Genomic DNA, 25,403 nt, shown 5'->3' with positions numbered 1-25,403 from the left:
GTAAGTGGATGTCATCCTAGTGATAATGAAGTTGTGAAAATGTGTTGGATTAATGTAATGAACCACCGATCAGTGCCCAAAAGAAGATAAATTATCAGTATCTTTAATGTGCAGAAATTATTTGTGGTGAGAAACGTAGAAACTTAATCTTTTGTAGTACAAGCAGTTTCCCTAAATCACCACCAAGTGAGGAGGCACAGTTGTAAAACTCTAGACTTTCTTTCAGCAGCACAGGAGTTAAATCTCTGTCTGGTCATCCATATTTAGGTTTCCATGATTTCTCTATATTTCTTAAGGCAAATGATGGGTTGTATCTTTTGAAAGGAAACTCATCCTTTTATCAGTATTTATGTATCTCATAAAAATCCGTCAGAATGGTTCACATTTGATTAGAATTAATGCCAAGACACTCATAGGATGATACATCTGAACTTTCAACTGCTGTTCATGTATTGGGTTAGAATTTTTTGAACCCTGAAAGTGGATTGTGTATCTCTTTCATATCATTGAAATACGAGTATCATCATATTAGTATCCTCAAAAGGTCTTTTGTACTCCATGTAGTGACTCTGCTGTGCACTTCACTGATTTGGTGGGTTGCAACAGGAATGTGTTCATGCAAATCTGTAGTAAAGCATCCATTTCCAAATGCAGTTCTGTGGGTCATCCTACCCCTCACTTCAGACAATTTATTGAGAATATAAATGTATAAGCTGCACATTTGTTAGTAATAGTCTGAATTATTACAACCTTCTTAAATAATGATGTTTCCTAATTATAACCATTTCATAGTGTTGGAGCAATTGCAGTGTTAGTTCGACTTCTCACCCTTGAGAGACCAGAAAAATGGGACAAAGCTGCATATTCAGTGATACATTTATAGAGGGCGTGCGGGAATTAGGAATGAATGTTAAAGTGCTGTAGAACTAAATTTATTGAAAATGTAATGTTTTTTTACAAACACATTAAGTAACGTCTCCCATTTAAGGGTGAAAAACTCTATCCTTCATATGAAAACCCAAGGCCACGTGGCAACAAGCAAGCATTCATTTAAGTTCTCGATGATACGTTCACAAACATCTGGTGAGATTGCATTAATTACCCTTTTAATTTCATCCTTCAATTGGTGTATTGTTGGTGGTTTGTTCACGTACACTTTTTATTTCACAAATCCTTACACAGAAAATGTCACAAGATGTAAGACCATATGATCTGGCACGTCATTCCTGATTGCCCCAGAAAGAGAGAATTTTTTGAGGAAACTTTTCATTCAGCAGAGCAATTGTTTCACGGGATTTGTGACATGTCGCACCTTCTTGTTGAAACCAAAAATTGTTATCAGAAAGCATATTTTGGTAAAGACTGTTGTTCACAGTAACGGCAGCTCCCTCATCATTTTCAAAAAAGGATGGGCTGATCACTCCTGCCCAGAACCCACACCACACATTCATATGTTGAGGATGCATCTCATCGTCCTCAGTAACTTGCGTATTTTCGTTATCCCAAATTCTGCCACTCTGCTTATTAACATACCCAATGAGGTGGAAGTGCACCTCAACTGAGGAAATTACTTTTTTGTGAAGTTCTCATTCTCTGCTTGTCAAGTCAAGACCCATTGAGCAAACCAATGTCTCTTTCCACGATCTGCAGGCTTCAGCTATTTTGTAAGTTGAATCTTGTACGCATGCATTTTCAGATCTTTTGAAAGGATTTCATGCACTGCGCTTGGGGAGAAATTCAATTGTGATCTGACTTTCTGTCACACTGTCATGCATGGCAGCAATGTTTTTTTTTGCATTTCAACATAATGTGGTTGTCCTGTCTTCTTAATGTTTGAAACAGAACCCGTGGTCTCAAAACTTCCGGATCAGTTTCCAAACTCATGAGTCTGTTGGAGCAGCATTATGTCTGAGTGTCACATGCAATTCACAAATGGTTGCTGTGGGACTTCCACTGTATTTGAAATAAATTTCTATCTCTTTGATACACTGCTGAGTTGTCATCTGCTCCATGACGAAAATAACACACAGGCTATCAGGCCACTAATGGGAAGGATCACAGATTACATAAGATGAAAAAATCACGGTTGCCAACTGTCATTTGACAAAATGGCACAAAATTCTAATTCGTCCTGGACACCCATTACTTACAGGAATTCTGATTCAGGTTTCCAGTGAGTTCTCTTTCACCACACAAATGGCTGCCACAAGCCCTTATTTTCACTTTCCAAATAAAAGTTGTTTCGCCTTAATCCAAAATTGAAAGATAAGTGACTTTAGATTTGCTGAGACATGGGCAGTGGATGTTTCTTTTATCTCAAAATCTATCCGCTTAGAATTCTGTTTGTGCATGGTGGAAACATTTGAGATTGTGTTCAAGAATCTGTGCAGAACGAAAACTTAACAAGTTTAAACAGAGACAAAGGTGGGGGATTGGGGGGGGGGGGGGGGTCTGGAAGTAGAGATTGAAAGGTTTTTGTTTTTGTAAGGAATCTGGATCTGTTCAATGGCTGTCCGTAACACTTAGTTGTCTGTCAATTTTATTCTGAAACGAAGATGTTCATGTGTATTTTGACATTGTGAAAAAAAGTTTTGGGACTCATCATATTCACTTTTAAACAGAAATATTCTCCTCTCTGCATTAGATTGTCATTACAGCAATAGTTAAATCATTAAAAATGTATAACTCTTCACAGTTACCATATTTTGTCTACTTTATTCTGATGTTATTCAAACAATTGGGCTAATATGATTGTTGTGTTGGACATTAGCTCACTTATGTCTTGATGTTAAAAATGTTTCATTTTCATTAAGTGGCTCTTAGAAAAGATGATGGAATACTCTTCCCATCAGCTACATTCCTTGCCATGGGGGCCTCATTTCATTTTTTTATCATGTCATCTTAAAAGGATGAGGATACAGGATACAACAAGTAAAGTATTGAAGATGATGTCTGTCAGATAGTCATATTAAACTTTTTAGGAAGCATCTCCTTTATTTAAGCCTAGAAATATTTTGTGTTCTTACTAACACCCATCAGTATTGATTGCGACGAGCGTATGAGCAACATAATTATAGTATGAAACAATGAAAATGAGTTGCCTTTACAAATAAGCCAGCTTTCTCTTACATTGTATGGATGGTCACATCAGGATGCGGTCTTCCTGCTGGATATTTGCCTGGACTTCAGTGATCCTTGAAGTTATTTATTATTGATGAGTTCATTGCTTTTATTATTCACTGTCAACAAATAATTTTTGCACAAGGTAACTGTCCTGTCAAGTGTACCTGGTATATCATCAAGTACAGACTCACAGCCGACAGGCTATCACACACCAATCCAAAAGAACTTAGTGCTATCTACCTACAGCTTTGTAATTACTATGTGTGCTTCCTTTTGGGCTAATGCTGTATGGATGAAAAGCAGTCAAAAGTATTAATCTGAAGACAGTTTCACTAAGAGAGATTCTCCACTACTGTATGCAGCGTTATAGGGGTATCTACAGTTTCATTGGAATCTAAACTATGGCGTGTAGTGGGCTCTGAAGTGAAAGTCATATTTAGAAATAATTTCCAAACATCAGGATTTTTCTTCTGACTTTGCCAACATGAAGCCATATGATGTATCACTACATAAAAATATTTGTTAATCACTTAAAACTTAGTTTACTGTTCAGGTGGCAGTCACATTGTCATGGCATGTGAAGTTAAACTACAGTAACAGTGAATGTGGAAATTTCCTAGTATATAAATTTTCGTACAGAGACAAGACTATTTTTTTCCATAAGACGTTGAGATTTGTTTTGTACATTAAGTCTGTTATTTTGTAGGATTTTATAAAGATCTCATTGAACTTACTGTATTTAGTCTGATTCATCATTTATATCAGAATATAAAAATTTCATAAATTTTATTAACTTATTGCAGAATAGTATGGGGGCATTGTTTTCATCACTCTTCTCTCCTGTTTTCATATTTCTTTCCTATTCTCATTTTTATCAGAAAAATCTTGTGTGTTTCTTACTGGCAACATGTCAAATTTGGCCACATTCTAATGCAATTAGGTTTGATGATTATACTTCACATTTTCTGTGCAACTGATTTTCATCAACAGTTTAATACAGATTAATCTTCTTAGTATTAACCATAGCATTGTAAAGAGGACTTCTATTGATACGATTCAGTAACAACAATCATGATGAATATCTACATCACAGATGTTCGAGACTTTAAAGGCTCTCTGGCACCATTTAGTTTCATTTGATTGAAGCTCCTTTGCCTGGGTTACAGATGGGATCCCCCATTTCATTCAATTCTGAGGTGCTATTCCAATGCCGTTGTAGAGCCTCTGCACTGTTAGAATTTAAGGGAAATACCAAGTGGGCTGAGGAGGGAGGTGTGCTAGTGTAGTCCGTGCAGTTGTGCAGAGTCCCTATACCAAAATGGTACATCGGTTGGCACATCTGCCTAGTGAGCAGGAGACCCGGGTTCAAATCCCAGCCTTGTACAAATTTTCATTCATCACCTCGAACTACATAGTGCATCGTACATGTTTGAGACTGGAAAAAGTCTCTGGAGCCATATAGTTTCATTTGATTAAATGATGATGATCTTGAAACTATTGCTCATACATGTTCGTGTAGGCTTCCTCAAGTAGGTTGCTTGGTGCATCCCCCAAGTAATTTTTGCTCCAGTACTGTACTCAAATGCACAGTTTTGAACCAGGCATCTCAATTGGAAATTTTTTATGTGATTTAAGTGGCAGAGTTTGTATTCATTTGCTTGATGTTAATGGATTTATGAAAGTGAGCTGTTGCTAAAAACATTATACTAATGACACAGCATGATTCCTTATACATGCCTTACAAGGGGTGCCCCAGGAGGAATGGTTAGAATTCAGGGATATGACAGGAATCATCATTTGCTGCAAAAAGCCTAGCACACCTGGGCTCTAAAGTGCACACCTTTAGATTTTAGACAGCATTCTTGTTAGGAGCACAGCAATTGGTATAAAATGTTAAATTTATTTGTTGGCAGCTGGTTTCGCCCCTTTCCTCAGACCATCTTCAGGCTTACAGTGACATTATTGCTGCTGGTGGCAGCAGACAGAGCAAGATATGTATAAGTATTGTTGTCACAGTGATCAAGACTGTTTTTATTGATTTTTAGCATACCTTAAGAGCTATGAGCAATTTTTAATCTCCACTACTGTGAAACATGTCTCTTCTACTGAACAAGTGCTCATAGCTCTTAACCCTCATAATACCAACATATTTCCAATACTGTGTATTACCTGGAGGGGAGAGGGGACAATATTTTCTATCCACACTTTAATGATATGTAAGTAGGTTGAAAAAGTTGAAAATATCTTTTAGTACAGTGTTAGAAGTACTAAAGCATTTCCAGTAACACATACACATACCTGGGGGGGGGGGGGGGGGGGTTGGTTTATCTGTAACCATCACAAACTTTAAAAAAAGTTAGTTATTGATGATTTTACTCACAACACACTTTTTAGAGAGATGTTGGTGTGTAAGTTTTAGCTGAAAAATTTAAAACATTTATGGGATCTATTAGAAGACCTCATTAAAAGACCGAGCGAGGTGGCGCAGTGGTTAGACACAGGACTCACATTCGGGAGGACGACGGTTCAATCCCGCGTCCGGCCATCCAGATTTAGGTTTTCCGTGATTTCCCTAAATCACTCCAGGCAAATGCCGGGATAGTTCCTCTGAAAGGGCACGGCCGACTTCCTTCCCCATCCTTCCCTAATCCGATGAGACCAATGACCTCGCTGTCTGGTCTCCTTCCCCAAAACAACCCCAACCCTCATTAAAATATAACTTTTTATTCAAAATTTTAAAATACAAAGCACCTGACTAGATTACAGTATTTTCAAAACGCATTTTTGGTCTTGCGAGGGTTAAGATACGAACTTTCCGAGTCCATGTTCATCGGACTTTCATTTCTTGTTTTGGTCCATACTACTTTCTCCCAAATCATGGAGAGCAAGAAACTTGCAGTAGGAGACATTTTTTTCACACTATCAGTCGTGAAGTAGAGCTCATAGCTCTTAGGATATGCATTTCAAGGCCTGTGTTTTACTTGGCCTTTTTTCTTTGAATGATTGTTCCCGTCATATCCCTGAATATTGACCATTCCTCCGAGGACAACCTGTATTTGTGATAAGTAGCATAAGTTCAGTTTTAAAAAATATATATGCACAAGTTTTGGATGGTCCAAGCTTTGTATTGTGTGAAAAATATCAAATAAACTCACTCATCATGTTTCTTTCTTTTCCTTTCTAGTGAGCAGAACTCAAGAGGAAGGACAATGGATCGCGATCTGCATAGGAGGGACAGAGTGGGAGTACAGGACTTTGTCCTTTTGGAGGACTATCAGAATGAATCTGCTTTTGTAGAAAATCTGCGTAAGCGATTCAAAGAAGACATTATATATGTAAGCAGCATCATATTTATCTCATAATTGGAAATTAATTGCAAGGAAGTTAGAGAAATTATAGTATAGAGGCTGTAAACAAACATGATAGTTGACAGATAGCAGAAAGCAGTCTTTCTTAACCCTACTTATTTTGCCATGTGAAATAACAATGATCTCAAACTGCCAGTTTCCTTTAAGTTTCTGTATACAGGGTGTCACAAAACTATTTGTTCAAATTTTTACAGGAGGTAGAGAACATCAAAAAGAATGTATTTCAATAAGGAACATACTGTCTCTGAAATAGTGGTGCTGATGTAAGAAGATGTGTCAGTGTTGCCAACTGGCAATGTGTACTGACTTTCAAAGCTACTCTGTTTACGGAACATGTGTTGCCAGAACTGCAGAAGTATCTATATCTGAATGTTAGTCAAAGGATGTACTTCCAGCATGAAGGAGCACTGTCCCAGTCCAGCATTCCTGTGAGCAATAATCAGAGAGTCACCTTTGGGAACCGATGTATCAGCTGAGGTAATCCTATGACCTGACCACCCAGGTCACCTGACCTCACGTGTGACGATTTCATCCTCTGGTAGCATATGAAGCAGCTTGGGTATGAAACAGTTGTGAAAATGGAATAAGTCCTTGTTGCTAGGATTGCTGTCACTGTTGGTACCATTGCAGATATGCCAGGAATCTTCGGACATGACAAGCAATGACCTGATGACGTATTGCATGCAGACCAGTGGTCGTGCATTTGAGTAGTTCCTGTGAATGCCACTGCTGTAATTCACATACTAAACTATCTTCTGTGCAAATAGTCCCTAACATCAGAAATTGCTGTCGGGGACCATATGTACCATAACTAAATATATGTATTTTGATGTTCTCTACCTCCTGTATTGATCTGAATGAATAATTTCAGATCACCCTGAATGCTTTTCACACAGTTCAAGCTGACACTTGGCTTGATGGGTGATAGGGGTGGTCATAAAGTATACTGCCATTTATGGTAGAGTATTAGCCGGAATGTGCGAATGCTACTTCTTTGGTAATATGCCCAACTGCAACAGCTAAAATAAGCTGATTACTGACCTACTCGTGTGGGTATGCTGTTTCTGGCTATCATTTGAGGTAATGACAATAGTAAGCTGTTGCTCACCACCAAGTGCATCTGATGATGACCATCACAGAAAGTCACTTGAGTTATTGTTAACAGTAATGCTTGTGCTGTTGACTGACAATGTACAAACAATAATATTTTGCAGCTGTTGTTTTTCCAGCTAGCACTGAATAAAATTACGGTAAAAATTCATTGTTTTTGATACAGTATGACACATGACACGAAGGGCATTGGAGTGTTTGTGTACTTTCATTGAACTTAAATACATATTTATCGGAATGGAAGGTCGTCAACTCTCATAGAACAAAGAGGCACATTGGGTAACCTAATAAACTCGCACTAGTGAGCAAATAACACTTCCGGAGAAACATTCACAACTGAGCATTACAGCATAGATCGAAACTGGTCATCATCTAAGCATTGAAAAATAATAATAATAATAATAATAATAATAATAATAATAATAATAATAATACCCCGTGGAGGCCCGGGAAAAGAATAGGCCTCTGGTATGTTCTGCCAGTCGTAAAAGGCGATGAAAAGAACAAACCACTAATAGGGCTAACCCCCCTCCCCCCCCCCTCTTTAGTGTGATTAGTTGGTTCAGGACAGAAATAAAGAAGCCTCGGACAAACGCCGTCATGGTTGGGGACGACGCTTGAACCCTATGCCCGCCCACAATGGTAACGACACTGCTAGCCAACTGGAAAATGATTCAAATCCAAATAGAGGTGTTTTGCAGGATATGCTTCCTGCAACCACCCTAGAAGGAAAACAAAGACAGAGGATGAGATGGTCAGATGAAGTTAACCGACACCTCATGTTCTGTTATTACCAAGCAACAAACCTAGGAACCAACACAACTGGATACAGATCACAAGTATACACAACATTTATTACCAGATACCCAGAATTAAAATTTTTAACAGAACAACGACTAGCTGATCAGATCCGTGTAATAATCAAAAATAACAGGATACCCCAGTCAGAATTAGAAAACATCAAACAAGAAGTACAACAAATACTGGAACAAAATAATGTGCAATCAGAAGAAGAAGAAGAAAATACAGTAATGGACTCAAACATCCCAGAGCAAACAAACAAAGAACAACACACATCAATTAAACAATCAGAGCAAAACGAAATCTTAAGGCAGCCACCAGAACAAGCACAAGTAGAACACAAAATGACACACATGTTAGATATAGAAGAAAAATTTCAGCTGACATATATTGAATACAAAGACACAAATACAGACATTAGACCATTCTTGCGTAGATCGCCAAATAACCCACAAGTCGAAACAACAATAAAAATTATCAACACAATCATACACAACAAAATAAATGAAAACACAACTATGGAAGAGTTACAACTTCTGGTTTATATAGGAGCACTCACTACACTAAATATACACACTAGGCAGAGATCAGAACAAACCAACACACAGAAGAAACCCACAAAACCAGCATGGCAACACAGGCTACAGATCAAAATAGAAAAACTGAGAAAAGACATCGGACAGCTAACACAATTTATAAGAAATGAAATGTCAGAAAAAAAACGAAAAAGGTTAGGTAAAATCTCACAAGAAGAAGCGATAGAGCAATTAGATGAAAAGTATCAGAAATTACAAGCATTGGCCAAACGACTTAGAAGATACAAAAAAAGTGAAAATAGAAGGAAACAAAACCAAACATTCAACACAAACCAAAAGAAATTTTACCAGACAATAGATAACACACACATTAAAATAGACAATCCACCAAACATAATAGACATGGAACACTTCTGGAGCAACATATGGTCAAACCCGGTACAACATAACAGGCATGCACGGTGGATACAAGCAGAAACAGACACATACAAGATGATACCACAAATGCCTGAAGTGATAATTTTGCAACATGAAGTCACCCAAGCAATTAATTCTACTCACAATTGGAAAGCCCCTGGAAAAGATAAAATAGCAAATTTCTGGCTAAAGAAATTCACCTCAACACATTCACATCTAACTAAATTATTTAACATTCCACGTAGGAAAAATATATCTAAAAACAAAGATGATGTGACTTATCAAATGAAAGTGCTGGCAGGTCGACAGACACACAAACAAACACAAACATACACACACATACACACAAAATTCAAGCTTTCGCAACAAACAGTTGGCTCATCGGGCAAGAGGGAAGGAGAGGGAAAGACGAAAGGAAGTGGGTTTTAAGGGAGAGGATGAGGAGTCATTCCAATCCCGGGAGCAGAAAGACATACCTTAGGGGGAAAAATGGACGGGTATATACTCGCGCACACACACACATATCCATCCACACATATACAGACACAAGCAGATATATTTAAATGTCATATTTAAATGTCTTTAAATATGTCTGCTTGTGTCTGTAGATGTGGGGATGGATATATGTGTGTGTGTGTGTGTGTGCGAGTGTATACCTGTCCTTTTTTCCCCCTAAGGTAAGGCTTTCCGCTCCCGGGATTGGAATGACTCCTTACCCTCTCCCTTAAAACCCACTTCCTTTCGTCTTTCCCTCTCCTTCCCTCTTTCCTGATGAGGCAACAGTTTGTTGTGAAAGCTTGAATTTTGTGTTTATGTATGTGTCTGTTTGTGTTTCTATCGACCTGCCAGCGCTTTCGTATGGTAAGTCACATCATCTTTGTTTCTACATTATGGACAGGTAGACAATTTAAGAAAATTCTTTCTAGATCGAGCAGAAACCAGCAAAATACACAAAGCAATCACTCATATAAATACATCGGCTACACCACTGCAATTTCATAACCTCTTCTACAACCCTTTAGATCACATAACATCAACAGATACGAAGAAAGTAAATTGGAAAAAGAAAGCACTACATGGCAAGCACCTGTATCATCTAACACAGCCACACATCGATCAAGATGCATCCAACATATGGCTAAGAAAAGGCAATATATACAGTGAGATGGAAGGATTCATGATTGCAATACAGGATTAAACAATAAACACCAGATATTACAGCAAGCATATTATTAAAGATCCCAATACCACAACAGATAAATACAGACTTTGCAAACAACAAATAGAAACAGTAGCTCACATCACAAGCGGATGTACAATACTAGCAAATACAGAATACACCAGAAGACATGACAATGTAGCAAAAATAATACATCAAAAGCTTGCCTTACAACATAAACTTATAAAACAACACGTTCCCACATACAAGTATGCACCACAAAGTGTACTGGAGAATGATGAATTCAAATTATACTGGAACAGAACCATTATAACAGATAAAACACCACCACATAACAAACCTGACATCATACTCACCAATAAAAAGATGAAATTAACACAACTAATCGAAATATCCATACCCAATACAACAAATATACAAAAGAAAATAGGAGAAAAAATTGAAAAATACATCCAGCTGGCTGAGGAAGTCAAGGACATGTGGCATCAGGATAAAGTTGACATCATACCAATTATACTATCAACTACAGGAGTCATACCACACAATATCCACCAGTACATCAATGCAATACAGCTACATCCAAACCTATATATACAACTACAGAAATCTGTAATTATTGATACATGTTCAATTACCCGAAAGTTCCTAAATGCAATATAACACATACCATACAATTAAAAGGAAATGACGCTTGATCAAGGTCCGCGTCACTTTCCATTTTTAACCAGACTTAACGTCTGAGAAAGTAAAGAAATAATAATAATAAAGAAAACCTTACAACTGAAACGGTATTTTCAGAGTCTACCACATTTGAGAGATTTGGAATTAAAATTCTCTCCATCCATAGTCATTTAAGTTTTCTAAATCACTGACTGGAATGAATATGGTGACAATTCTTTAAACAAAGTCATAGTCAGTTTCCTTCCCCATTTTCATGCAGTCAAACTTGTAGTCAAAGTGTTGACAAAGAATTAAACACTAAATGCCCTTTATTTGCTCTGATTATCAGAGTTAAATTCAGAAATTGGATATTTCTACCCAGTAAATAAAATGAGAGATGAAAAAATCAGGCACACGTCACTCGCACATGAGCACCATCTATGGCCACTCTGGGCAGACTGCGGAGTCTATTCTCCTTTTCTTTTTTTTTTGTGCTGTCAGAAACTCACTGTGTCATCTTTACAGTGAGTAGCAATCTGCCCTTTTCGTAATTGCTGATATTTCAACCTGGACTTTCCATTGTTTAATGACAACATCAATTGTAGGAAAACTTATTTATTTATTCATCCATAGACCGTTCAGGTGAACAGTATCAGACATGAGAATTGAGGAAGTAAATAGTCTCTTCCATGGTATTGCAAAGTATATTGATGGGATAGTAGCTGAACAGGAAGGAAAGATTAGAGCACTTCAGGCTGAACTGGATAGTGTTAGGGAGGAACTGGTGAGTTTAAGAGGGGAGAAGGGTGAAGGCAGGGGGAAGTGGTAGCAAGGAATAGGGGCCACAGAGAGACAACAGTATTTGACAATTTCATCATTGGCACAAACAAAAGATTTGTCCTGCTACCTCAGTTAACTAAGGAAGAGGCTTAGGTAGACATAAGTGTAGTTAATACTCCACAGACTTTCACTACAAAAGCAACTGTTTCAAAAAAAGTAGAAAGTAGGACGAAAGTTCTGTTAGGTAGTAGCCATGGAAGAAGTGTGGGCCAGATGTTGCAGGGAAAATTAGGTGACAGTTACCAGGTCACAAGGTTTTCCAAGTCCAGTGCATGTCTTAGCCAACTAACAAAGGATGTAGGATCATTGTGCAAGGCTTTTACAAAGCAGAATCATGTTGTGGTAGTGGATGGAGCAGGAAACAGTATTGAAAGGGATCAGACCTATAATATTTAATGTGACCTGGTGAAAATAGCATCTGCAGCGAACCATAAAGATGTTGGCTTGGTTCCTGCTTCATATGATTGACCCCAATTGAACGGCTCTGTCAGGAGGGTCAATGTGGAGCTAGATCAGCTGCTTCGGCCGGCTACTTTGTCAGGCATAGGTTTGGTTCCTGCTGGAAGTATTGGTAGGTGGGACTTCACAAGGAATGGCCTGCATCTCAATAGGAAAGGGAAGGATAAATTGGCTGGGATGACAGCAAAATCTTTAGGGGGCAGGGGCATTGAAACTCATGGGAGTATCTCTTTTTTAGGCTAAGATCAATGTCCAATGAGACAATATGGAATGAAATTAAGTTTTGTGAGAAGTTCAGACAGGCAGGTACTAGAGATGTTTAAGTATCACAAGATGGGGAACCTAACGATAATTCAAAATTTAACCTATTTTATACCTTTGTGAGTATATTTGAAAACAACGAAACATTGTTGTAAGAAACCATCTGAAAAGCCATGGCTAATTAAAGGGATAAAAATATCTTCTAAATGGAAATGGGAAGTGTCTCTTATAGCTAGAAGGAGTAATGATCCAAAAGCAATCAAACATTATAAAAACTACTGCACTGTATGTGCATTGGTCTGAGTTAGCACCTCTGATAATAAAATTAAAACAATTTGGAATATGGTTAAAATGGAAACAGGGCAACCAAATGCACAGGAAGAGCAACCAAGAGCACAGAAAGACATTATTTCTTTCAAACTCAATGAAGAGTTTGTTGACACAAAGTGAGAAGTAAAAAATATTTTAATAATAATTTTTTAAGTGTTGTAGAGAAAATAGGATCCAGCTGTTCATTAGAAAATGCAAGGCTGTATGTGGAAGAGGCAATACCAATGCAATTTGATAAAATTGATATTCAACCCGTCTCACCTACTGAAATTAGGAAAATAATAAATGCACTCAAAAATAAAAGCTCTCATGAGATTGATGGCATTCTCCCAACACATCAGAAGGATTCTCAGTTGCCTACGTAGTAGCTCACTGAAACAGGGCATTTTTGCAGACAGACTGAAATATGCTATTGTTAAACCATTGCATAAAAAGGCGATAGGTATGATGCTGACAATTACAATGCAGTCTTACTACTGACAGCTTTATCGAAAGTTTTTCAAAAAGTAATGTATTCAAGAGTAGAGTAACTTCACATATTTGTAAAAAGTAATTACTAACATAGTGTCAATTTGGTTTTCAGAAAGGCATTTTCAACAAAAATGCTATATATCCTTTCACTGATCAATTATTAAATTCTGTGAATAACTGAACATCACCCATTCGGATATGTTTGATATCTCTCAAAGGCTTTCGACTGTGAGAATTGTGAAATTCTTCTAAATAAGCTTAAGTACTGTGGTATGAGTGGCACAGTGCACAAATGGTTTCATTCGTATTTAACTAGAGGAATGCCGAAGGTTGAAATTGACATTACAGATAGTCTGCAAAAATCACGAGAGTCCTCCAACTAGGGAAGTATCAAGAATGGTGTCCCACAGGGTTCAGCCTTGGGTCTCTTATTGTTCTTAATATATATATGTTGTGTCGGTAGCTGGGCCGACACCGTGAAGTTGATGGCTGAAAATGAACTCTAGACTAACGCTGTAGCCGATAGGGCACGCACGGCTAAAGCAGACGGGCGTGAAGTCTGGAACATGAGAACTTATAAATGAATAAGAAGAAAAGTATGTAGATGCTTATTACTTATCTTTTAATTGTTCTTTGGAATACATCTCTCTTGAATACTCGTAAGCTATAGGCACTGATACAAATGACGCCTTGCTAGTTCGTTGCCATTAACTTAGCTGATGGCTATTCTGTCTCTCGGCTAATGAGAGAGAAAGGCTTCGTACATCTGGTCGGTAGCTAGGTTCTCGTACAACTGGGCGGTAGCTAGGTTCTCGTACAACTGGGCGGTAGCTAGGTTCTCGTACAACTGGGCGGTAGCTTGGTTCTCGTACAACTGGGGCGAGTCCACTCTCGTATCACGAGACCTGCCTTGGTGGTGGCGCTAGGTCTGCGATCACAGGGGCGACACGCGGGTCCGACATGTACTACATGGACCGCGGCCGATGTAAGCTACCACCTAGCAAGTGTGGTGTCTGGCGGTGACACCACATTCCTCCCCCGCAAATCGGCGAACGGTCGTGAGATAAGGCTTCCGCCCGCCGTGGGGAGGACCACATGTTGACGTATGCGATGAGGTGGGGAGCCTAACAACAGGCGAGGCTGTGCCACCCGCACCCGGCCATTCGGTCCGAGGGGAGCTACGAAACGCCTGCAAAACTAGTCCAGGGTGCACGTCAACATGCGGTGTTTGCGCCCGTAATGAGACAGGAGGGACCGAAGGGTCGATTTCCATTGCGTCGGGGTAGTCGACGCGCGATGACGTCATGTGGTCCGGAGCGGGCGGGAGTTCCATGGCGGAGTCAGCTGGTCACGGGAAGCGATCGGCTGCGCGTGACCCTGGGAGGCGCTTGGCGGCTGCAACGAAGCGTCGAATGCGGGCGGCGCCGGCGGGAGAACAAGCGGCGGCGGCGGCGGCGGCTGCTGCTGCTGCGGCGGCGGCGGCGCGTCGCCATGGGGCAAAATGGAAGGCATCGTCGGTAACACCTGGGGATGAGGCGAGCCAGTAGATGGGTCCCCAGGGCGCTGACCGGACGGCACCGTCGCTGAAAGCAGACGGGGAGCGGCAGAACCCGAGCGACGACAGAGGCGCAGCTGATTGAGATGCCGACGCACCTCACCAGAGGCCCCCAAAACCAAATACATCGCGCGGCCGAGGCAGCGAAGAATGCGCCCTGCGAGCCAACGCCGTGAACCTCGATAGTTGCGATAAAATACAACGTCGCCTGGAGCAAAAGCAGGAGTCTGCCGCTGCACAGGAACCTGATGCGGCGGATGCAGCAAAGACATCAAGGTGCGATGAGGACGACCGTGGAGCAACTCAGCCGGCGAGCGACCATCGCGGGGCTGAGAGCGATACGAAGACAAAAAGAGCAACAATGCGTCCTCCCGAGAATGCGACTCTTTCAATTTCAACATCTGTGACTTGAAAGTCCGGACCAAACGTTCAGCGGCACCGTTGGACTGAGGCGAAAACGGCGCGGATGTCAGATGTTGAATACCATTGGCCTGGCAGAATGACTGAAATTCTGCGGACATGAATTGTGGGCCATTGTCGGAAACAATAGTCTGCGGAAGACCTTCAATGCAAAAGATAGCAGACAACGCTTGGATGGTGGCGGAGGACGTCGTGGAAGACATCCGGACAACAAAAGGAAAATTACTGAAGGCAACGACCAGAACCAACCATCGAGCATTCCAGAATGGACCAGCAAAATCAATGTGCAAGCGTTGCCAAGGGGAAGTGGCTTTTGGCCATTCAAAGACTTTCCGCGGCGGTGCGGACTGTTGTTCGGCACACGCCGGGCACGAAGAACACATTTTCGTAATCGCAGCATCGATTCCGAACCAAGTACAGTGCTGACGAGCAAGTTGTTTCGTTCGCACTATACCCCAATGTCCTTGGTGAAGAAGCCGTAAAACAGAGGACTGTAACGAACGTGGGACCACGACTCTGGACTGATCATTATCAGAACGCAACAACAAAACACCACGTCGAACAAAAAGTCTCTCCTTGTGAGCAAAAAATCGGCGAACCAACGGATCCTCGATCCGAGACTTTGACAAAGGCCATTGCATAGCAACAAAACGTAAAACAGTAGCAAGGACAGGGTCAGCAGCTGTGGCTGTAGCGACACGACGAAATCAATCGGAAACGATTCGATCACTTCATCGGTTTCCGAATCAATGAACATGCAAGCAAGTTCGGAAGAATCGAATGCTTGATCCTCAGCAACAGGCAAACGGGACAACGCATCGGCGTTTCCGTGCTTAGCAGTGGACCGATACAAGATATCGTAGCGGTACTGCGAGAGGAAAATAGACCAGCGAATGAATTTCTGCGCTGTACGTGGAGGTACAGGCTTGGTCGGATGAAAAAGCGATGTCAAAGGTTTGTGGTCTGTGATGATGGTAAAGTGACGACCATACAAGAAATCATGGAACTTAGTAACACCAAACACGAGAGCCAAAGCTTCTTTCTCTATCTGTGAATAATTTCTTTGCGCAGACGAGAGCAATTTGGACGCAAAGGCAATAGGGCGATCATGGGAGCCAACTTTGTGCGCAAGCACAGCACCGATCCCGAAATCCGATGCATCTACCATCAACAAAAGGGGTTTCTGGGGATCGAATGGCGTAAGGCAAGTATTAGAAAGCAACGCCGATTTCAACTGGCGAAAGGCGCGTTCGCATTCCGTCGTCCAGAGAAACGGAACACCTGTACGGCATAAGCGATGAAGCGGAGCTGAAATGAAAGAGGCATTGCGCACATTCACTCACACCTTGTGAATCTACATTGTTCAATGTTCTTGCGACCTCCTGACGCAATGCGTGGCGAACATTGCGTGCTCTGAAAAATTTCGGTTGCGCGTTTCCTTCCAGTTCCAAATGTGCTTCATAGTTTTTAGCGCAACCTAAGCCCGGTGCAAAAATGTCGGCAAATTCTTCACATACACTAGAAACACTGTCTGAAGGCACAGTCTGATTCACTGATAGGACCTGATTTACAATAGACATGTTAAACAACTTAAATAAATCTAGACCAAACAAGTTCACAGGAGAAGAAGAACGAAGAACGTAAAATGACACAAGTTTTGTTTGTCCCTTGTATGTTGCAAGAAGGCTGCACTGTCCTAACACAGGAATTGTCTGTCCGGAATATGTAGTTAGCTTAACATTTGCGGAACGCAACGGAGGTTTGCCCAGTTGTTTGTACGTGTCATGATTAAGCAATGAAACTGCAGCTCCGGTATCGAGCTGGAATGGTATCACTTTGCCTTCAAAGTCTAAGTCCACAAAAAGTTTATTGTCCTGCTGACGACAAAAGCGACTGTTTTGTGCAATTGGAACAGACACTGGTACAGAATCACTTGCTAATTGACGTGATTTCCGGCGACGTCGACGCACAGTTTTTGTGGGACGAACACAGCTACTGTTAGAGAAAGTGTCACTGGACGAAGTGGAATTAACGACATGAATGTCCATAGGCGAAGGTCCACGAGCCTGAGTGTCCTTGGTTCGATTCCGGCGCGAAGCAAAGGGCCTGGAAGGATTGTGATTGTCTGATCTGAGCTTTTTCTGGCAAACACTTTGAACATGTCCTTTCTTATTGCAGAAAAAGCAAATAGCTTGGCGTGACGGGCAATGTTCACGCGAATGTCTAGTAGCACACCGCGGGCATGATTTCACTGCATTTGTGTGCTGGCGCGGCACACCTGGCTTAGCACGCGGCGGTCGCCGTGTCGACGTGCGCAAGGCCCGGTTACCGGGCCGCGCAGCGCGTCCAGCGGGCCGGTTAATGTTACACACGGCTGGCGAAGTTTCAAAAGATTCCTGAGCACAGTCAAGTGTGTCCTGTCTATCCAATATGTCTATCACTTGTTGAAGGGAGGGATTAACTAGTTTCAAAATTTGCTCCCGTATGCGAACATCAGAAACGTTCTGTGCAATTGCATCACGCACCATTGTATCTGAATAAGAAAGACCACAGTCACATTCAAAGGCACAGTCCCTAGTAAGTCCTTGCAATGTTGCTACCCACTCCCTATTAGTTTGACCGGCCGTACGTTTTGTACGAAAGAACGTATACCGTTTTGCAACCACATTAACTGTTTCTTTGAAATAGGCATCTAATGCAGACAAAATTTCCTCGTAGGACAGAGTTGCTACGTCGCGTCGGGGAAACAATTTCACTATCACACGGTATGTGGACACACCGACACAAGAAAGCAAAAACGGCTGCCGCTCATTACCTTGAATTCTGTAGGCAGCTAGGTGGAAGTTGAACTGGCGAGACCACTCGTGCCAGGTCTCATCGGCTGCCACGTATGGTCGAAAGGGAGGTGCAACAGCGTTTAGTGGCAGCGGTAGCGAAGAAGCGGCGGCGGCCGCATCGGTGTGCAGCGCACGTTGACCCTGGACGAGCTGTCCAAGGGCATCCAGTAACGCCTGCGTCTGCTGATTCTGCAAGCGATAAAATTCGGACAGTACATCTGGAGAATGTGGCGAAGCCATGACACAATTAAATGTAAGCAATCAGAACACTTTAAATCGTCGCCAATGTTGTAAACGAATTAATACAAACTCTTTTGCTCGTCGCCAATAAATGTTGTGTCGGTAGCTGGGCCGACACCGTGAAGTTGAAGGCTGAAAATGAACTCTAGACTAACGCTGTAGCCGATAGGGCACGCACGGCTAAAGCAGACGGGCGTGAAGTCTGGAACATGAGAACTTATAAATGAATAAGAAGAAAAGTATGTAGATGCTTATTACTTATCTTTTAATTGTTCTTTGGAATACATCTCTCTTGAATACTCGTAAGCTATAGGCACTGATACAAATGACGCCTTGCTAGTTCGTTGCCATTAACTTAGCTGATGGCTATTCTGTCTCTCGGCTAATGAGAGAGAAAGGCTTCGTACATCTGGTCGGTAGCTAGGTTCTCGTACAACTGGGCGGTAGCTAGGTTCTCGTACAACTGGGCGGTAGCTAGGTTCTCGTACAACTGGGCGGTAGCTTGGTTCTCGTACAACTGGGGCGAGTCCACTCTCGTATCACGAGACCTGCCTTGGTGGTGGCGCTAGGTCTGCGATCACAGGGGCGACACGCGGGTCCGACATGTACTACATGGACCGCGGCCGATGTAAGCTACCACCTAGCAAGTGTGGTGTCTGGCGGTGACACCACAATATAAATGACTTGCCACACAATATCTGTGAAGATGCAAAGCTATTATAAATAATGTCTTTCAGAAAATAATTAAGTGGTTCTCTGCAAATGAACTCTTACAAAATTTTGAGAAAACACAGAATATACAATGCTGCACAGTAATTGTGTAACACAATTGATAAATATAGACTTTGAACAGAAGTCTGTTAAACTTCCTGGCAGATTAAAACTGTGTGCTGGATCGAGAATCAAACTCAGGACCTTTTCCTTTTGTGTGCAAGTGCTTGGCATAGCACTTGCCCATGAAAGGCAAAGGTCCCAAGTTCGAGTATTGGCCTGGCACACAGTTTTAATCTGCCAGAAAGTTTCATATCAGCACACACTCCGGTGCAGAGTGAGAATTTTTATTTATTTATTTATTATCATCCCAATGATCACATTTGTGATATAGGATTTGTCAGGGTGCATTTTTACAACTATATAATATCTTAACAAAATTTGTATCTGTGCTGAATTCATATTAATCTATCTTATGTTTAATACAATATACAACTAATAAGTGTTTTGATAACATAATTTCTTATGCACTGATGTAATTTCATTTGTCACATTAACTTAAACATATATTGTTATACAGTTGCGCAGAGATATTCACTTATGCTGTAATAACATTTGTCAAGCATGTGGTTCTTTATAACAGTTTTAAACTTATCCTCGTTTTCCAGCTCTTTGATATGTTTTGGTAGTGCATTAAAAAGTTTGATGCCTTGATTACATACCTGTTTCTGGCTTCGGGTCCTTGTTACAGCTTGTATGTGGAGATCTTTACATTGCCGTGTATCGTAATTATGGAAGTCTGTATTGGTTTTCATTTTGTCCTGATTTCTTTTGATCACCAATAGACATTTCAGAATGTATAATGATGGAATTGTTAAAATTTTCAAAGCTTTAAAAAGGGGCCTACAATGTGTTTGAGGTGGGCTGTGGGTCATTATCCGAATAGCACGTTTTTGTAATTTGAAAATCTCATTTAGACGACAATTTATTTTTCCCCAGAATACTATCCCATAGGATGCAATCGACTGAAAATATCCAAAATATACTAATCTGGTACAGTCATTACTACAAACTCTTCATTCAGAAGTCTGTTGCTAAGGCAAAATATTAAAAGTTTCTGGGTGTATGCATTGATGAGAAAATGAATTGGAAGGAATACATTGATGATCTGCTGAAACATTTAGTTCAGCTACTTTTGTTATTAGGGTTATTGCAAATTTTGGTGATAAACATATCAGTAAATTAACCTACTACGCCTATTTTCATTTACTGCTTTCATTTGACATCATATTTTGGCGTAATTCATCATTAAGAGAAAGTGTATAATCAGAATAACAGCTGGATCCCACCCAAGATCACACTGCAGACATTTATTTAAGGAACTTGGCATATGCACAGTACCTTCGCACTACATATATTCACTTATGAAATTTGTTATTAACAACCCATTCCAATTCAAAAGTAACAGCAAAGCACTAAAGGATGATATTCACTCTTCTGGGTTAAGTCTGACATTGACACAGAACGGGGTGAGTTATGCCGGCACAAAAATCTTTGGTTGCCTACCATATAGCATTAAAAATCTGACAGATAGCTAATCAGCATTTGAAAACAAATTAAAAGAATTTCTGAGTGACAACTCCATCTCTCAATGGATGAATTGTTAGATATGAAGTGGGAGGGGGATTGTATTGCACAAAGAAAAGTTATGTTAAGTCGATACATTCCACATCATTACGAAATGTCGTGTTCCTGATCTAAGGAACAAGTATTAATGTAATGTAGTGTATGTCAGATAAATTACAGACATAATATATTTTTATATAAAATATTAATAAAGTATGACAGGAGTAGGTGAGGATGGGGCTGGAAGTTGGCCATTGCTTAATAAAAAGGAACCATCCTGGCATTCACCTAAACAGTTTGCACTTTTTATTAGTTGGTGTTCAACCACCCTGGTGTATTCAATAAAGATCAAACACAGAAAATGCGTATAATTTCAACTAACAGTATTGTGTTGCTGGATTTACACTCTGTTTCGCTGGTATTGACTTGACTGTTTTTGCCATCTCTCGTTTGTTTCTACTACTCTATCAGCTGCTGTCACCCCACATCTCTTCATATTCATTTGCAAAGAAGAGTCTTCTTCTTTGAAATGTTTTGTGCATTCACATAATGAAGATTACACTTTGCATATTATATGATTACAATAATATTTAGTCTACTTGCAGAAGACAGGAAGTAACTTCAAAGTATGTAGTTGTTAACACATTTCTAATATGTTATGAAGTTCCTTTTTTTGTATTCTTTCAGACATACATTGGAACTGTGTTGATATCAGTCAACCCATATAAAAATTTGCGAATTTACACTGCTGAAGCAGTTAAACAATATAAAGGTCTACATTTTTATGAAGCTTCACCACACATGTGAGTAGAATTTAATTCTATTTTCCATACTTGTATTTAATGTATCTCATGTGTACATGTATACTTCTCATTGTTCTGCATTGTTAATGTCTCTTTGGAAGTATCTTGATTTACTTACTTTCAGCAAATTTGTTCACTTTCAAACACAATTATGCTCTATCTACAATGTTTTTATATATAGCACCGGCAGTATACTAGTTGAGAAAAATTCTTAAAAATACATCCCCTAAAGAGTTGTTCCATGTCATTGAAATACATATGGCTCAAGGTAGTGTAGAATCGGAAATCAGCCCATTGTTTACTTGAATTTAAACGTGCATTGAAAGTTGCTTTTTGATATTGTGCAACTATATTATGCAACTATGATGCTTAAAACATTAGTATGACGTTTACTTTATATATACATTCACTAAAATCATATTCATATGGCGTTTACTTTATATAACCATTCACTAAAATCATATTCAAATGTGAGAACACAAAGTATAACACTGTGTTGTGATGCATAAAATTTTGCTGGTATGTGTCTGCTATTTTCAGTTGCATAATCAATTAATTAAACGTAACCATTAAAGATGAAAAATCCCTGTATTTAATACTATGCGAGTCATCTACAGATATTTCATATTACACTTTATGAATTTCATCTAAGAATGGAACGCTACAGTCTCAGAAATTCAATTGAGGATGATACTTTGTTAATAATATACCTTAAGGGTGTCCACCCACAAAAGCTGTAAAGCACACTAGCCAGAAGATTCCGAGAACAAGGACTCTTAAAGTTTCATGCACAGCTCATGTGCTGGTTCATTTATACATTATGGCAGCACTATGAAATGGCTGCACCTGTAGTGGACTCATTTGCTATGCAGGCGATCTGTGTTCAGTCGTACTTTCAGGTAACTTTTTATTTTGCTTTTTAATTGTTTTAATAATTATAAAAACTTTTAAATAAAGTTAATTACCTAAAATATTGTCTATTAAATGAAAAAGTATGTTATTTTGTCTGTGAAATGACTGTTAGAGCTAATTAGCATAAAATATGTATTACAATTAGTATTTTGTTTTTATAAAGTTGAATAATTTCATGTGCATATAATGGAAGAAAATTAAAGCTTTAATTATCTCTCTAACAATTGCTTCAGGTAGGGTTTTATTTATATAAAAAATTTACGGTGTCGTTTTTTTATTTGTCAGTTTCGTATTTTCCATACCAGATCAGAATCGTGCACAATTTATGGAGGATGATTGGTTACACAAGCAGTCATTTTTTTAAAAGATCTGTTGGAAAACATATTCTGTTAACATTCATGAAAACTTTTCTTGCATCAGAAAGCATGGAACTGTAGGAGGCATACTTGATGATGATGATGATGATGCACTATTAATTGTATTTTTATACGGTATTCACGGGAACTTCTTTTTGTATTATTTTCAATCAGATAAGTGCAATTTTCAACATGCTTTATTAAATTGTTTGCCTGTCTTTAAAAATAGTTGTCACAAGATTGAAGAAGAGTAGTGCATGTTCGAGGAATCACTTTAAATGTACATGTTGATGATTTTTCATCACCCTGAATCATTTCATCATATAACTCAGGCTTTTCTTGTCCACCCCTACCACAGTGAAGTTCAAGAATGAACTGCCATATTAGTTAAAGATTCTGGAGGTGTAAGGATGGGGCAAGTGTATATATATGCTGTAGCAGGTAAGGGCCACTGTTTGATTAATTCCATGAGGGTCCTGAGCCTTATTAATCATCTGTCTGTGTGTATGTACAATAGGGCAAGATCTATACTCTACTCTTCCATGTAGAAAACAGTTCTTCAAATTTACTACGAATGTTTTTAACCTCTCCACAGCTTATAATATGATTGGATATGTAATAACATTTTAATGACAATAGTAACAGTCATTTCATAAATAAAAAAAAGTTCTTTGAGATTTAATTGATAATATTTTAGGCCATTAATGTTACCTAAAAGTTGTTATAATTTTTAAAACAATGAACAAAAAAATAAAGAGTTACCTGAATGTAGGCTCTTCAGAGCTGTTTTCCTCAGAATCTTTTGGCTAATGCGCTTTAAATCACTAACCTGCAAACAGAATTTATAAGACGTTAACCTTCGTTGTTAGTTTACAAAAAAAAAAAAAAAAAGTCTCATGTAATACTTTGTCTAATGTAATATCTTGTATAGACACCTTTTATTAACCTGACACATTCCACATCATTATGAAGTGTCGTATTCGTGATCTATGGAACAAGTACTAATCTAATTGAGGGTTGTAAAAGAACACCATCCAACTCTCTTTGGATGATTAGGAGCATTAATCAAAAGGAATGACATATGGGGGAGCATCATTTCTCATTATCAGCAGCAGCATTTATTGGTCCACAATGAACCATTATATACTTTAATTCGATAAAGGACGAGTCAAATTAAACACAATCTGAATTTGAATTTTTGAATTCTGTGTTTTACAAATTGATAATTCTTCTATTGAGTAAAAACAGAGTTCAGAAATTAATTAATGTTATTTGCGAAGGAATTTTTATGACACTGATGCTTTAAATGAGTAAGCAAGCTACTGAATAATTTAACTATTGAATGTAAAACACTTTACTGATATGTTTCTGCTCTAAGCTGATATATAGTGGACATTACAAGTGCTTCTTGTGTTGTGGGCTGGGATATGTTTGTTATTTCACAATTCCCCATGTCTGTTTAGAAGGTACTCATTTGCAGACAGGAGTCAATCATATATGTAGACTTGGCAGATTAATTATTTTCAGTCAAATGAATAGTAGTGTACATTATTCAATTTTCTTTTAGTTGCAAATAGCCCTGACAGATTTTTTTCTGAACACTAAAGTTTTTTCCCCCTTTCTCTCCTGAAGGGACTATGTTGTCCCAAACATATACTAAAGCAATGAAGTAAAGTATGCATGATATGTCTGAACCACTGTTGACTTGCTTGCACTTTGACGTAGCCAGGGTGTATACGGCCCGGGACAACCGGGAAAAACCCGGGAATTTTTTCATCCGGGAGAAAACCAGGAAAAACCCAGGATATTTTTAGAATTCCGGAAATTTTTCATTGTTTCAGTTTTCAATTAAATTTTTGTAATGTTCACTGGTAAGAACCAATTCTCTAACAAAGGATATTACTGTATCCCACTACTGCAGAATAATACTTCAACAATAAAACATAAACGAGAGAAAAAAACGAAAATAACTTAAATTGCAAAGGAAATGCGCCATGGAAGACTGTGCAGTGCTTCATAACAACAAATTGCCTCCAATGAGCGTGAAGTGGCAACTGTTTACAATCGATTTGTTTTAGCAGTTACACGTGGGCGCATGTGCAGTTGAGTCACTTTTGAGTAGTAGATTCTCCTACTTCTGGCTACAGAAATGTGGCTGTTGGCTGCGCAAGCAGTTGCAGCAAGCAGCTAGATGCTACCGGGAAAAGGGGGCACCAAATTCATATTCTCGAGGAAAAAAACTTGTTTCACAAAGCGCCTAGCATCCATCGCACATTTGTCTATCGATTATTTATATGAATATAATAGAGGAAAACATTCCACGTGGGAAAAATATATCTAAAAACAAAGATGATGTAACTTAGCAAACAAAAGTGTTGGCATGTTGG

General features: G+C 39.3%; 1 protein-coding gene across 2 annotated transcripts in view; it reads left to right on the top strand.

Moving 5' to 3' along the window:
- LOC126472242 (unconventional myosin IC) overlaps positions 1–25,403 on the top strand; it is a 418,925-nt gene that overhangs the window by 320,056 nt on the left and 73,466 nt on the right. For both annotated transcript variants that reach the window (XM_050099923.1, XM_050099922.1), the window contains 2 exons: positions 6,308–6,458; positions 21,633–21,748. In XM_050099923.1, coding sequence (XP_049955880.1) covers positions 6,333–6,458; positions 21,633–21,748 — 242 coding nt within the window. In that variant the 5' untranslated portion in view covers positions 6,308–6,332. The remainder of the gene's footprint in view (positions 1–6,307; positions 6,459–21,632; positions 21,749–25,403) is intronic.

Source organism: Schistocerca serialis, chromosome 1 (genome assembly GCF_023864345.2).
Source record: "Schistocerca serialis cubense isolate TAMUIC-IGC-003099 chromosome 1, iqSchSeri2.2, whole genome shotgun sequence".
Lineage (NCBI taxonomy): Eukaryota > Metazoa > Arthropoda > Insecta > Orthoptera > Acrididae > Schistocerca > Schistocerca serialis.
This window is presented reverse-complemented; position numbering and strand designations above follow the sequence as displayed.